This window comes from Aythya fuligula, chromosome 6, assembly GCF_009819795.1.
Source record: "Aythya fuligula isolate bAytFul2 chromosome 6, bAytFul2.pri, whole genome shotgun sequence".
In the NCBI taxonomy this organism is placed as follows: domain Eukaryota; kingdom Metazoa; phylum Chordata; class Aves; order Anseriformes; family Anatidae; genus Aythya; species Aythya fuligula.
The window spans coordinates 13,035,805-13,052,158 of NC_045564.1; the positions used below are offsets into that span (position 1 = coordinate 13,035,805).

Genomic DNA, 16,354 nt, shown 5'->3' on the forward strand with positions numbered 1-16,354 from the left:
TTCTTTATTGATTTTTTTCCCCCGCATTGGGATTAAAGTGATTTCAGCTGGGACCAAGCATTACAGATGTAATTATAATTTCCATTTATATTTTTAGACTGTGTACAAAGAAGTGTAATAATGGACAGCTGAACACTTTCCATTGTCCATTAAAAACAAAATGTTTCTGATGAAATCTCTGCAAGACCAAGGACCAGTGCAGTAATCTCTCAATAACGGAGCTTTCTTTAGATGTTTGGTGATGAGAGAGAAGGGAGAGCTGTCAGCCCTTCACACAAAGAAATCAAACTAAAATGACATTAAGGTTCTTATTCCACTCAGTAATACTAAAGAAATCCCATGTTAAGATCAGTAACAAGTTTCTTCAGAGAAAAAGTCAGATTATTCATTAAATATAATGATATTTTGATATTATTTACAGGATATTTAACAAAAACCAGTACATTGAGGCAACATTAGGGAAGCATTATTTAAACCACAGAAAGCTCAGAGAGTGAAAAAGTGAAATTTATGTAAGTACCACTGACTGTCTCCCATCCTTCCCCCATGTTTTACAATGCACATTTAAGTCCAGGTTTCCTGGAGGTCTCTGATAGCTAGGCAAATGCTTGTTATTGAAAAGCAAAATGTATTCAAGGTAAAGCAGGTGCTTAAGTGCTCTGATGGATCTGGGCCTAAAAATCCAAGTTGTAATCCCCAACTCAATTTCAACTGACTAATTGAATTTGCTTTTTTTTTTTTTTTTTTTTTTTTTTTGTAAATTCCCTTTCGTTGCAAGCCGCTCTGCTGTGCAGCTCTGTGCTCTGTGCCAGGCGCCGTGGCGCAGGCAGCACCGCAGCACAGCTCGCAGCCCCCAGCTTCCCCTGCCCAGAGGGGCAGCAGCATGCCCTGCAGTGGAGTGGTCCTCACAGAAAGGTGCTCAAAATCAGCACCGGTGTGCTCAGGCAGCCTAAATTCAGCCTAATTCCCAAGTCAGTGAGAAAACCCAGTGCCTTTGGAGACCTCCAAAACACTAATTAGGATGACCAGAAGTTGAGTTAGGCAGGCAGTATAAGAAACGGGACACACAGGGCTTTGCGAGTGACTACCAGTGTCCTTAAAACTTTTAGCTCACTTTGGAGATCTTTAATCTCCTAATGTGCACATTTGCTGTATGAGGATCTTTGAAAGAAAGACTCTATGTCCTTTCTTCTGTTAGTTTTGTCCCAGCTACTGTTTTACTGGTGGTTGATTTCAGTTCAAGAGCATATTGCTATCAAGAAAACAAAAGGAAAAACCATAACCAACACCATGACCATAAAAATGGACTTCTAAAAATGTATTCTTATTACACTGAAAACATCTTTGTTCTCAGAAAAGAAGCATTAATTTTCTTTGAAGCACAGCATCTCAGATGGAGTCAAAATTCATAATAAAAATGCTAAATGAGGGACCAAAACCTCGTGGCACATGGGTATGTACAACAGTACGCTAACACCAAGCAATAAGCCATTCATATGGATTTTCAGCTGTGAAATCCTGCTGAGATTGGTTTTGCTTGCCAGATTTTGTCATGATCTACAACCGACTGCTCTCAAAGTACTTCTTTTCACCTGGAAAACAAAGGCTATTTTTCTACTTTAAATGAAGAAAAGCTCCAGCCACTCAATATTCAAGGACCCCCGTTGGCTTGGGGTTTTACTTGATAACCTGGGCCGGGCTTTGTTCACACATTTACTGCCCTCTCTCTCTCCTCTCTTGCTTGGAACTGGCTGCCAATTTCCAAGGTGCTGTCTCAGACCATCTAACACACAGATTCAATCTTCTTGCTGAATTACATCTGGAGTGGAACAAAGATGGCAGATAATGCACTTTCTGTTCAAGTTAACAGCCACCTCCTCCTGCTTCCCATGTATGTTATACAGTGGACGTTTGCATGTTCTGCTTTGTTTTTTCAGCTGGTGCAAGTGCATGAGTTATCAACCAGTCTACGCACAGAGAGAAGATGGTGACTTGAGGAACAGCTTCCAGTTTACATGACTCCTCGCCTCACCTCCCTTTCTAACTGGGTACTAACACCAACTACATGCCTACCAGATATAGCTGGTGTTCTTCTGGCACAGCCAGAGCATCTTTACCTATGGTAAATAGCTTATGCAGAGTTTCCTAAATAAGCATCATTGAAAGAGCAGCATCCCTGAGCATCTTGTACTTTGTTTACGCTGTATTTTAAAGAACTGTTCTAGTAGAAAATTTTGTACAGGTGCTAAGTGACAAAATTAGAGCTAATTTACATAACTATTAAATGTTAGAACAATACAATCTCTTCCAAGCCCAGAGATGAGAGTAAAGATTCCTAAGAAAGCAGGAATTAATTTTCTCTAACAGGGTACAACAAGAGTTTTAGCTCCATGTTGGCTCTTAACAAAGTTAATGGCCCGTAACAGCCACTGATGTGAATGTTTGTGACTCTCCAGTGACCTTGAATTGCATTCATTTTTAAGTCCTACTTCACATATATCTGTGGTAAGATGGGACAGGGTAGAGAAGAAAATAGCATGCGAGGATATACTCCTTTTTCTAGAACCTCCAAAATATGGAGAGATTTTGACTGCTAGCACTGGTCTGCAGAGTTCATGTGCAAAAAACAAAGATACCATTTAGGTATAAGAAATAACACCACAGTTTATCAAATTGCTATCAAACAGACCTGGACAACAAAGAAATGATGGAATATGCTCTTACAGCAACTGCATTTCAGTCTAGACCGACTGCTTTCTGAAACCTACCGAACCACAACCATGGATTGCACTGATTCTGGATCAGGCTCATACTAGCGTGTACAGCATTTCTTGCAGAATAAGGTGTTATTCTACCTGGATGAACATATCCCATAGCATGACCTTTTAAAGTGCCAGAGTTAAAGAGCAAAATAAAACCTTAGGTGAATATATGGACAAAGAAAGTGGATAAAAACATGGAATTCAGAATATTCTCTTGATGTGTATTTAAGAGACTTCTGTGCAGAGAAATTAAATGTGTCACCTACTCATGAGATGGAAGCAGTTTGGCTGCCAGTTGAATGAGCTGTATTGAAACAGCTGCTCTAGCAACTGTTTTTACTATTAACTTCTTCAGTGATTCTCTTCATCCCAAATTAGATAGCTCTTTCCTTTAATCACCAGTTTATATAAAAGCTCCCTCCTCACAAGGCAGGGTTTCACAGTGGATAACACTCATAAACAACTACAGGGCTGTTTAAAGCACTGCCCCTGAGTTCCTCTGTGGCTCAGATCTCCTCACCCCACGTGTTCTCGTTGCTCAGTGGGTGGCACTCCAGGCGCTCACTGTGTCTCCTCCTGATGTGCTTGTAAAAGAGCCCAGAACTGAATCCGGGTCCTTAAGAGTGCACAGCCCATCATTACCCTACAGTGCGCCTTTAAAACTGTCCACATACAACTCACTTCCCTACTTTATTGGCAATATCTCCTTTCCTTCTTTACCAATGTGCACGCAAGAATACTTATAACTGATGTACTTTTAATGGCTTGTTATTAGAAACTCAGATCTTGCCATGACAGTGCAACTTCCTTGTTCTTTTTAACCTTTCCTGCTTTTTGCTGTGAGGAGACACAGGCAGGATTATGGAGAGCTCGCTGCAGCCTGCCTCTGAACGATGGGAGCCATCGCAAAGCCGCCACTTGTTAGCAGGAACCTTGCTGAGCTCTGACAAACTGTACAGGACATCTATGCACAACGCTGTGGGAGAACTGCAGGAAGCTTGCTCAAAAAATCCTGATCCAACATCCTCAAAAACTCCGTGTATTTTTACACCTGATGGTGTTGGCTTCCTACGCTTCTCCTCGGCTAGCTGTTTTGAAAGCACGTTTGCTGGCAATTGTCTTTCAGCCACACCTCCAGACCTATTTATCAAGAGAAAGGCAACGCCAAAAACTGCAGTGGAGTTGCTTTATGTTAATTTACAAGGACCTTTCTCACGAAAACAAAACTTTTGCAGCTTAGAGTCCAAACTTTTTGATCAGTTCTGACTTACAACCCAACCCAAGCAGCAACATTTTTATTCCAGATATCCATACCTATAAAGCAGCCGGCTGAATTTCCCAGTCTGTTGGTCTCCTGAGCCATTTCAATATTCATCCTGACAATGCAGAGGATGTTATTTGCATTTTGTAGCACACATCTTATTCCCCAGGTTTCACTCAGCACATCACTCTGCTGATACATTCTATGGGACATATGCTTTTGTTTTTTAATTTGATCTCCTTGTTTTTAATTTGCATCCAGTTATCTTTTTTCCACAGATCCTTAATCTCAACCTAACCATTTTCTACTGACACTTACTTCTTTCATTAAAATTTTGTTCTGAACAGCTGTTTTGTTCTTCTGCTCATTGGAAGCACAGCTAATACGGCTTTCTTTTCTGTTCCTGAGTCATGTCTCCACGACTTCATTAAACTTTATAATATTAATTCAAGCCCCTTTGTTCACAGGCAATATTTTCTTCCCCTACCATATTTTTAAGCTGAATTTGGTGTTCCTAGTTTTAGTGGGAGGTCTTATGCCTGGTTGTACAATAAAATCCATATCAGATCCATGTTTTTTGTAAATGTGACAATTTAAAATTTAAATTTACTCCAGCTAATATCTCCTTAAAATAAGAATTAAAAAAAAAGCAAGCTGGCTGTTTAATTTCAAAATATTAATTGACTTCTAAACCATTCCATATTGCATTAACTGGCTCTTTGCTATGAGGAGTTGACTGACTTATTAGAAAAATTGACAAAACCCATCCCCATCTGCCTCCTCCTACACTTCCAAAGTATTCTGCTGGGACATCTGGCTTTCAGTGTTCTTTTCAAGCTATATCCCAGTTGTTGCAGACATTTTCTTTGCTCAGTTTTCTTTAGTTATCCCCATGGAAATTACAGAGGTGGCCCGCCAGCCACAATCCATGATTTGATGTCATGAACCTTGACCTTTCTGACTTTCTCAAGTATACTTTTTCAGCATAAAGACTCAATTTGGATAGAGGCATCCAGTTCATTTCAGCTGATATTTCCTTCTGTTAAGAAGACCAGAGGCATGTTTAACAACCAAATCCCCTCCTTTTTGAATTCCACCTATGGATTGCTGTATTTGTGATCTCATTTACAGTTTCCTTTCCTCCTAGTCTTAAGAGAAATTTAGGTTGCCTCAGACACAAGAGCATTTTATGAACCACACCTACAGTATAATGTAGATCCCTCCCTACCTGCACTGGCTTTTAATGTCTGAGACTCTCCCTGTAGAAGATATGCACAGATTATTTATAAACCCCAAATGTTTTTGGACAGATATATTTTAACACCATGCACAAAAGAAATCCTTCAGACATCACATATGACACAGAGGTGTTATTAGGAGCATGGCACAACGCAGCAGAGCAACCGAAACAGATGCAAGAGCATGATGCAACAGAGCACTTGCAGGTCCCTGCTGCGTGCCATTTACCACAATTCAGGTGTCCCACTTTGGATCTGGACTCTGTCCTTCTTGAAATACAATGACTTTCCTGTCATCTCTGAGGCTCTGGGCAGTTTCCACAGCAATCAGTTTTATTACCTTGCAGAGTTAAGTAAAGTTAAGTAAATCTTAAACTGTTTGATATTGGATTTAAGATAATCTTTTAATAAGCACATCAGCTTGGTTCCCAAGCTTGTGCTCTAGCATGTAAGAATGATCTCTTTTTTTTTTTTCTTTGCTTGTATTTCATCTTGGCTGGTTTATTGCAGCGTATCTTGGAGGTCCTTGAGTAGGACCAGTATTTCCATTAAAACTGATTCTAAATTCATCTGCCAGGACTTAAAAACCAACTAAAACCATTCACGTATTTCATTTATAATGAGATCACTCCATTGGAAGATGCAGACAGATAAGATTTTGCTGCATTCTCAATGAAAGTACAGCTGTCAAGATAAAAATCATATTTAAAAATATTCCTGAGTTACTGATATTACTTTAGATGACTAAAACAGGAGAGAAAGTTAATAATCAAGTGTACTGTAGGATATACTGGACATTTTTTATATTTTATAGGACATTGGATGATGAAATTAGGTGGGTCGTTCATTTTTGCTCCCTACTTGGTTCCAATCCTATTTAATTTTTGCTAAGACTTCAAATTATCAAGTTGTCTTAGTTCTGAAGCTCTGTCAGGTGAATATTTAAAAAAAATACTAATTCACATTGTAAACTGAAGTAAAAAGACCACTCACAATTGGTTCTCAAACCTATCTCCTGACTTTAATCAACATGAGAAATGGGAAGATACATACGTTTTTCAGCTCTAACCCAAATCTACAAAATATTTACCTGTTTTCCACCACTTTGGGGGGCAAATTAGAGCATTATTAAAATACACCTTGTTATATTATACAGAAAAAGTTTAAAGGTTTGCATTGTATCTGCATAATGTGTGTCTTGTTATGTGCTCTCACTGACAGAACGTGACATTGGTGATGCTGGACTAGGATGATAAGTTAGTTAGCTGCCATTGCAGTTTAAGAAAACAAAAACAAACCACGTTTATGATGATACATCTGCAGATGCTCTTTTGAAACAGGAGACTGACCCTACAGTTTTAACTACTGGCAGCACTACAAGGCAGCACTGGCATTGCCTGCAATTCCTGCAGCCTGCAATCAGCATTGCCACTCTCTGCCTGCCACAAAACATGATTGTGGGCTAAAAATTAGAAAAAGAGAATTGAGTAGAGCCATGTAATGAAGTCAACTGAAGAGTGGAACAGTGGAAACTGAGAGGTAGACAGGTATTAAGAGGTTGCTGAGCACTAGGAAGGCACCTGGAAGATAACTTGGCAGGACAGAGCAATGTTGTTGCTGTTACCAAAGACCTCCCTGCTACTGCATGGCCCTTGTCAGTGCAGATGGGTCAACAAAAAACCAACCACACCACCACATTACTCAGCTGGTGGCTGTAACCACGACTGCGCTGCTGGGAGAATGTTGTGCAACATACTTCTGTGTGTCAAGGATGAAAGTAAATGAAGTACCCAAATAAGAGGGAAAGACTTTTGGCAAAATGGGCTGACTAAGTTAAATGAAAGTGATTGAAACCAGAAAATTTAATTGCAATTTAAACCAAGAAACAGGGAATTTTGATTTAAATTATTGACTTGAAGCCTTGCTTTTTCATCTGTGTTCCTTGGTTTGTTGATTCCCATAGGTTGGGAATGCTCTGACAAGTTGATTTGAAGCTAATTATAGTCTGCACTAAAATTATGATTTCTTTTTGTTAACCAGGCAAATACACTATATACATATTTAAGTATTGTCAGTATATTATTTTCAGATTCTGCTAGACAATGGCAAATGATGACTTATTTAACAGATAATTAACTTTTCCTGGTGATTTGTGTCAAGTCACTTTATGATGACGTTTTTGGGGATTCAATTAAATTGCAGAAATTGTGAATTTTGAAATTAACTTGGTTAGTAAAGGCAAGAACACTTAACTGCAAGAAAAAGCTAATGGAACTCACTAAGTAATCCATTCCTTCTCTTTGAGGATCCTTATCTCTTCATGACGTAGGTGTTACAGAAACAATTCTTTTGATCCAAACAGTTGGAAATGTTTTCAACTCTACTCTAGAGGCTATCTCATAATTTGACTGCATGGGGATTCCTGCCCCCTGAGTCAACGTTGTTTTCATGGTCTATAGTGAAAGACTTAAGTGCCCAATCTATTTAATTTATTCAAAGGGAGGTTAAAAGATAAAATAAATGATCACTGCATAGGACTACTGAAGGGGAGAGATTTTACAGACCACTTGGCTCTTAAAATCTAGCAGAAACTTGTAATTTTCTCAGAAAATGAAATGGGACAATTTCAGACTTAAAGAAGGCATAATATTTTCAAATAGTAAAATAATTATCCTCTGAAGAGTGTAATGAATTCTCCACTCTGTGACATTTTAATTCTAGGTTCAATGTTTTTTAAGTATATTTATTAAAGTAATGCTGTAGATCAAAATTGAAATTTAGTCTGATGCAGAAATGTAGAGGATAGGGAAAGGCTCAGAGAAGGTGATCACAGGTGCCCTTTCTGGCTTCAAACTTAGAAATGGTGGGTGGCTTCTTTTAGCTACTGCCTTAAAAAGCTTCCTTAACAGACTTGCAAGTTCCCCAGTTTTAAGGTGCATGCTACATTTGAGACAGATATTCCCATGAGCCAATTGCTAGCTTGCTCACTGGTCTCCTGCCAGCCACAGAAATGCAGCCTGAACTCATTTTTCCATCCTGGTAATTATTTTGTGATGTTCTTAGTGCAGTCGCACCCGTTTTCTTGACAAAACACATATTTTTCAGTAACTTGAGGATTCCAGAGAAAGTCTGGAATGTTAGCTTTCTTTTGGAATTAGCACTTCTTACCAGGAAGATGGCTGAGCTTTCTGATCTGCACTCATCATGCCATCAGTATCCCATCTCAGTGTCTCTGCTTCTGGTCACAGCCAGCTTAATGCAGCAAAGAGTATGTCTGGGGGCACGAGATTCCTCTGAGCAAGGTTGCTATTGGCAAGGCTGTGATTTAGATTGAGACAGACTTCCACAAAAGCAAGCTATGGGTATAGCTATATATAATATGAAAGCTATATGTAATATGTAAAAGCAAGCTATGAAAAATACAGCTATCAACAAACAGAGCAGCTTCTGCTTTCTATCTGTTCCATCAGGAAAATATTCTGGATTACACCAAGAAAACAGTTGTTAAAAAGAGTTCAAAAATACTAATGTTTTTTCTAGCTCCCACACTCCTCTTGTCAAAAAAGGAGGCTAAGAGGTATAAGATTCAAGCCATTCTTCTCCTAAGCAGGAAGATTTAACATTGCTTAATAAATCTATTCAGCACTACTTAGCCTTAGCCCCAGGGCAACACATAAGCGCCGAGTGCACAGAACTGTATCTCTCTTGCAAAGCCTTCCTTTCTGTCTTTCCCATTTTGCTTCTTTTCTGCAGACAGAACAGCACAATGCAGCCTGAGATGAAGACCTGCCACTCTCCTGCCACAGTCACTTATCATCCAATTCAAATGTTTGCCTCTGTAGACATTTCCAAACAAAGTCTACAGACTGGCATTATTTTAGCTAGAAACTTAACTAGGTAACTCATCTGGCCACTCATTAAACCCAGCACATACAAAGCCTTCCTCCAAAGGCTGCTGCCTCCTGTTTTCAGCTTTTAATTAAAAACATCACCTTACAGAGGAACAGATCTTACACTCAAAGGCAAAAAGGGTGTCACTGAGCTCAGTGAGACTGGAACACTGGATTTGCTGCAAGTATCCAGAAAAGGCAAACACACTCGACACAGCTGAATTCCACAAACGCAGTTAAAACAGACTCACAGCACCTGAATTGGGCCCATAATATCTAGGCTTAAATTAGCAGCTTCAGAGAAAGCCAGAAAAATACAAAACGAAAGGGCAAAGCAGCAATGCTGTTTAAATGCTGAGATTTTACAAACCCAGCAGCAGATAAGCACAGATGCTGCTGACAGTCTTCCCCTCCATGCAGGATTTGTGCCTTTGCACTGAACAGGGTGGTGCCTTTGGGCACCACACGTTCATAAAGCTATTTGGCAGGTGATCCTTTTCTTCTTCTTGCCCAGCAGGGAGGAAAATCAAAGCTCTCTTCCTTGATTTGTCCATGTCCACACACGTGCTGGCATGGCTCCTGCTGGCTTCAGGTAAGCGGACGTGTTTCCCTGTGCAAGTCCCACTTGCTCTTCACATGGCACAAGTTCCCTCCTCCTCCTCCTCGAGGGAAACCAGCTGCAGCCTCAGCACTTTCCTCTACTCCCTTGCGTTGTGCCATGCCAGAATGGCAGGCAAAGGTCAGAGCCTCCTAGACTCAACGCTATATTGCAAAGAGAAACTGCTTCCCAGCAGCTACAACCCTCAGCTGATCCTCCTTAACTCTCTCTTATTAAACTGGACTTAAGAGGCTAAATTTGTAAGACACTTATATGCTACCTCCATACCAAATACAGCTCAGTGGTTTGACCAAGGTGAGGACAGGACAAAAGAAGGACAGAAAACCATGACTATGAGAAAGCTGGGGAGAAGAAAGGTGGTCTTTGAGGAAATACTACCTCTGTAGAACCACCTACTGCTCTCTCTCTCCTCTGCCTGTCACCATAGCTTTCAAGATCCTCCACAGAGAATTGGTTGGCAAATAGGTGGCTTTTACCTGGATTCCTCTATACGCCTGGGCAGTCAGCCATGAGAACAAAAGACATCACTCATTTCCATTAGTGGCTGGCAATGAGACTGCATCCCCTTCTTCTGGATGTAGACTTCACTGTAGTGATCTAGTCATTTGTGACTGCCAGGGCTTAATTACTGCAGTAACGTGAAACTGCAAAACTTACAAAATGCGAGTATAAAACACAGCCGCTGATTGCTCGGCTGCAGGCACATCCAGGGCTGTGCTACCCCAAAGCTCTGCTCCTGCCTGGGTGGAAATGCTCTAGGGACAGGGCAGCGACATGGCCTACGTGTGACGGGGCGAGCCTTTGGGTCAGGCGTTGCACACAATCCACCTGAAGTACACACCTCACTGCAGCATTATCTTCTCAGGCTCTGAGGAAAACGACATTCTTTTCACACCGATCTCCAAAAGCTTATTGCATGTTTGGATCGCTTCCTAAATAGTGAGTCCTAGCCAGCTAAATGCTCAAACCTGTCAGAAGAGCTGGGAGAGTCGTGTTTCCAGCAAGTTAAATGGAAGTTTTGGGAAGAACACTGTGAGATGCGCGATCTGATTAACACAGACATACTTTGAAAAATGCAGGGTGCCCCAGCAAGCAATTCACCCAGGGAATGTGCTGAGGGTCCAACAGGTTTAAAAAGGAACAGGACAAAAGGAATATGTGGAATACTTTGCTGCTGCATAAAGCAAAGACGTGTCTGCATCTGCAGTATTGTGCTCAGTTCTGGTCATCCTCGCTCCAAAGGAATACTAGTGATACAAAAATAACTCAGGGTGATGGAGGTTACTTCACTGCGAAATTTCCATTTTAAAAAGATTGGAAAAATAAGGCTGATTAGCTTGGATGGAAGATGAATAAAAGGAGACATGGTACAGAAATGTGAAAATTGCTGTAGAGAATTACACTGGGCACCACTTACTAATTTATTCTTGTAAGTCACAAGGAAATATTCAACAAAATTTAAGTTTAAAATAGATTTTTAAAAAAAGGGGTTGTGTATAATTAAACTGTGTAGAACCTGCAAAACTCACTGCTAAAACATGGCAGGAAACACAAGTGTCGAAGGACTCTGAAAGAAGATGGCTATTTAACCCGTACAGTAAGAATATCCACAGCCAGTCAGGAAATACATACAAGAATCCTTGCTGGAAAGCCGGGTCCAGTTAGAAAAGCCAGTTACTATGCAGAAGAAAGTTCCAAAACAAATAACATTTGAAGACAGTAACTAGACTACAGACTCATTCTTTGATTTAGAAGCCATATGCATTAAAAACACCTACGAACATCCAACAATTTGTATTGGTTTCCAAAGTAAGAGATGCTTTATATTTTCATGTGGAATTGAACAGAGCATTACATATTTATCAATCTTTGCAGTAATACCTATGAATGTGCATAGGTCAGTGGGAAAAAGAAGCAAAAAGAAATTCTTTACTGATTTCCTAAATGCCAGCACTACATCACAACTAAGAATCTCTTCTTGCTTGTAAATAGCTGTTTTGGCTTTGTTTTTACAAATTACCTTGCTTGAAGGTTCAAGAAGTGGACTGTGCAACCTCCTTAAGGTCTTTCCTGGCCGCCTCATTCCACAGGGGGACTATTTTCTATTTTTCCTTTCTTCCCACTCTCTCTTCTAGCGTTCTCTCACTCTTCTTTCTAGGTTGCTGAAACTTATACTATGCTATTAGAACTCCCATAGAAATGGGACTGAAATCTGTGAAATGCTTCCTTTTTGTTATGCCCCACTGGTTTTCTGGTTTTCAGTCTAGAAGGACTCTTCATTGAGTTGATAAGGACTAAAAAAAAAAAAAAAAAAAGCAAGCCTACAGAGAATTTGCTCTTTTTTCCACAGTGTTCAGTTAAAACACAGAGATGCTCTGCTCGAATGGGACCGCTACTTAGATAGTCTTTCCAGCAACACAGGACTTCAGGAGCTGTAGCTGCTGTACCAGAGACTTTCCACAGCAGTACTCTGTTATTGCCAGTTAGGGTTATGCCACTATAAACTTGGTCAGTTAGGCCTTGCTATGACCTGTTGTAACTCTCACAGAGATGGCTTCCCCAATGTCCATGTTCTCTACCTGTGGATCATGCCTCTTGCTAATGTGTTCAATGAGAGAGATTTTTTTCTTTAAAACCAAAAGTCCAAATTATTATCACAGTTATAAAGTTAGCATTAAATCATCACCAAAAGATGACATGACAAAATTGCAAAATAATGTCTCCTGCTGAAGCCAGGCTGATTTCCCTACTCATTGGAAGGAGGGTGTGAGTGTCCGAGGCTCGGCACTGTACCTGGGTAAAGATGCATACTGCCTTTCCATCCCTTCAAAGTGGAGATTGTATGAGCTCCCGTCTGGACCTTTTCCAGGAACCTGTGGAGAGAAGAGTAATTAGAGATGAAGATCAATTATGCACCCCAGCTACTAACAATGCATCTCGAAACGATAAGCAGAGAACACATGATGCTGCAACATGCCAAAATCAACAAAAGAAAGGCAGGAGCTCAAAGAAGCTCCACATCCTATACATAATCTTATCACTGCTAACAAGAAAGGCTTTTGTATCAAAGAGCTGTTTAGAACAGGTACAATCTTCAGAGACTTCTCCTTGTCTGCATGCTAGCTGGGATACTGTCTCGCCTTTCCTGGCTGGCCTTCCTCCTAGAATTCAGTAACAAGAGGAGCTAATCTAATTAAGCAAGCATACTCCTGATTCCTGCAGCATAACTCCCTGAGTCAAAGCTAGCATTTTAGTACCAAGTTTTCTGTTTTTCCTTTGCTTGTGTGTTTTGCTCAAGTATAAAACATGATATAAACAGGTATTGCTTTCATCCTTAACACAAATCCAGAAACTTCCCCTAGCACCACTGCAAAGCTAAGTATCCCACCGGGAGTTAAGCATATTTGTCATGCTCTGGTGGCAGTTCAGAAGTGAAGCATTAGTGTACTCAGTCAAAATGCCAGCTCACTACTTGGTTTGTTTTCAAGATGGCAACTGGAGTTGGCTGGAGAGCACTATTCTATCAGGAAGGCTCCAACTGGGGTACAAAATGGTGAACTTCAATGCTTTTAGCACACAGGAGCTCTCCCAATTTCACTCACTCAATGCCTGCTGATGGCCCAAAGTGTTAAGAGCCTTGTTAAAATGGAGCTATTAGTCTTTTCCTCCATAAATGCAGGAGGCTCTGACTGCATTCAGTGTTTCCTACATTAGTATGTATTCCTATTCCGGTGCTGCTAGGATCAGCAGTTTTATAAAGCAATATACTAAGAGGCCATTTAAAATCCCCTTCCTCTTTTACAGATTAATGGCAGAAAGGAAGATTTAATGCCTTTTCAAACATTTTTAACAATTCATTAAAAAGAAAAGAATAAATCACATGCAGCTTTCTGCAAATGCCTGATTATAGAGAAACAAACAAAAATTAACATTTTGCACTTTCCACAGGTTAGAGTACATTTCTGTTAGTTCTGTAATTTATGTATAATATGTCATTTTTACCGAGGAGATTTAAAAGCTTCTACAATGGGACAGGTTGTGCACTGAGGTGTAGTAGGTCTTATCTCCTTTTACACAGCATTTTCACGTACAATCTCTCTACTATGGACCCATTACATAAGACAAGTGCAATGCAAATAGAGGCATAATTCCTAGCAAAGCACAGGAATTATGCTAGACAAATACCATTATGCACCTTACCATTCACTGAGCATCCAAGACACTCCTAAGCGAAAGCAATATTTATCACAGGCCTCCTGCTAATTCCCCTTTATCTGAATCAAAACAGAAAGGAATCCTCATGGAACTGATGGCCACAAGAAATAACCACCTCTGATTGGAAATGACCCCTACGCTAGCAGTGCCTGACTTTGGATGAGTGAAAAGTAACAGTAATTGCCCTACATTTCAAAAGGAGGGCAGCAGTCTAAATTGATCATTCATTCATTTTTTCTATCAGTAACAGTGACACGTAGAGAGAATTTGCACAGATAGATGCACTCAGGCTGCGAGTCAGAGCTGCTTTGGCTGTTCTCACACTGCTAATTTGATCAGGTTGGTAATTTCCCTTAATTCATCAGGTACAGTGGTGAGGGAGGAACCTCCCAATTTCTGCTATTTATGAAGAAGAATGAAGAAGGAAAAAAAAACTGAACATGTAATTTAGTTTGCTCAGCAAAAAAGCCATGTAGAATACAGTCTACCTGCATGGCAGTAGATAGGCTATTAATTATGTTCAGAGGCAAGATGTTTATGAGCTGAATGATGTGCCAGGTAACTGACTGTGCACTCGGGATGCCGTGCAAGCTTCACAGTGATTACTTTCACGCCTACCATGAATAGCAGGAGCCAGTCAATGTGCAGGAACAGGAACAGATTTAGAATTATGCCAATGCTCAGTAGCAATCCCAAAACTTCTACCAGTCACCAGAAAGTAAGAAATATTTATATCACAAGGCCTTTTTACAGCCTGAAAATACCCCTTTTCTGATGGTTTCCTACAGACCAAATAGAAGGAGGTCCCCCCTGCCAGTTCTGTTTGTATATACGACTCGAGAGCCAGTTGCCATAGAAACTCCCTGGCGGTGGATACCATTTTGCTAATTTGGTTCCATCGAGCTGCTCAGTCTCCCCATCCTGTATAAACCCCCCAATGCACTGGAAAAGCAAGCTCCGGCTCTCTATTGCTAATTAAAGACTCAGCCATTTCTTCTTTCCTTTCCTTTCCCCATCTGTCCACGCAGCAGTAAAAACATAGCGTCGCTCAGCCAAAGCAAAATGGTGCCTGAAATAAAATACTGCCCCGACGAAGAGGGAAGTTGTGAAAACGGAACAATTATGGACAAAATTATTTGCACTTCAGAACGAGTCAAAGCAATGGCTCCTTGCTGTCTTCACAACAAACCGAGCTAAGAATTGGCATTACAGATACTAATTAGCAAAATATTCCAACTTGCCCTCCTTCCCCCAAACCGGGAGCACACAGCAGGCCTCAGGACAGGTACGCAGATTTTAATGGCATATTTAATAATTGTGAGATATTTAGGCAAGTAAACAAGAACCCTAACAAAAAGGATTAGAAACTGGCAGTCCCACCCGAGGCAAAGGGATGTTGACCATGCAGTGCCCGGCGAGGCGCAGGAGCCGACGGAAGATGCGATGTTCGGTTGAGGCCCTGCCAGAGGCTTGAGATCAACTCTCCGGTCAGCACAGAGCGAACACAGCGGCAGATTAAATGCATGTTTCACGGATGTACAGTAATACACAACACTAAGAATGATTGGAAACACGCATCTGTATTTTTTCAGGGTTTAAATTAACTACATCAACTTAAAAAAAGAGCCATCATTAAGAAGAAATCATCTTAGCGTAGAGCGGCCTCAAATAACTAACAAGCAAAACATGAATATGCAAAAATAACGGGGGAGAGATAAACACAGAAACAGCCATCATCCCATCAGTGCAATTAAAAGAGCAGCATGCCTAAATTGAGGAAAGGAAATGCCATCTTTACTAAAAAACAACAACAAACAATTCATCAAACTTACTGTTGCAAAGTATCACCGCCAAACCCTTGAATAACTGGGACGCTTGAATTAATCCAAAGAAGGTGCACTAGGTTAACAGACGGCTATAAAGTCTCTGACAGGTTCGAGTCAGCTCCAGCCTCAAAGAGAAGTCTTCCCTTCTCTGAAAGGTTTGGTATCTTTGATACCAAAGTTGGTAGAAACTTTGGCATCAGCAGGCTGCTCTTCTGACTGCCTGCTGGGCAGCTGTGCCGCTGGCTCCTCTGAAGCACACCACAGTGGCCACACTTGGAGACAAGATATGAGACATATAGGCAAGATATTACACCCATATATTGTAATGCCTTTCTGGTCAAGCTTTTCTGTAGGGCAAAAAGGCTTTTTTCCATCTACTTCGCTTTTTTTTTTTTTTTTTAATTATTTAAATATTATTCAAATCTCTCTCTCCAGTACTTTCCATTGGTAAACAAGATTTCTGTCATAGAAATACATCACTTCAGAAAAAAAAAGTGTGACACCTCTGTGTCTTCAATTACAACCCTGCCAGTCCCCAGCAGC

The 16,354-nt window shown here is 40.5% G+C and overlaps 1 protein-coding gene across 1 annotated transcript in view; it reads right to left on the reverse strand.

Moving 5' to 3' along the window:
- LOC116490624 (partitioning defective 3 homolog B-like) overlaps window positions 1–16,354 on the reverse strand; it is a 100,926-nt gene that overhangs the window by 14,469 nt on the left and 70,103 nt on the right. Inside the window, exon 5 of the mRNA XM_032190003.1 lies at window positions 12,564–12,643. Within this exon, the coding sequence (XP_032045894.1) occupies window positions 12,564–12,643 (80 nt within the window). The remainder of the gene's footprint in view (window positions 1–12,563; window positions 12,644–16,354) is intronic.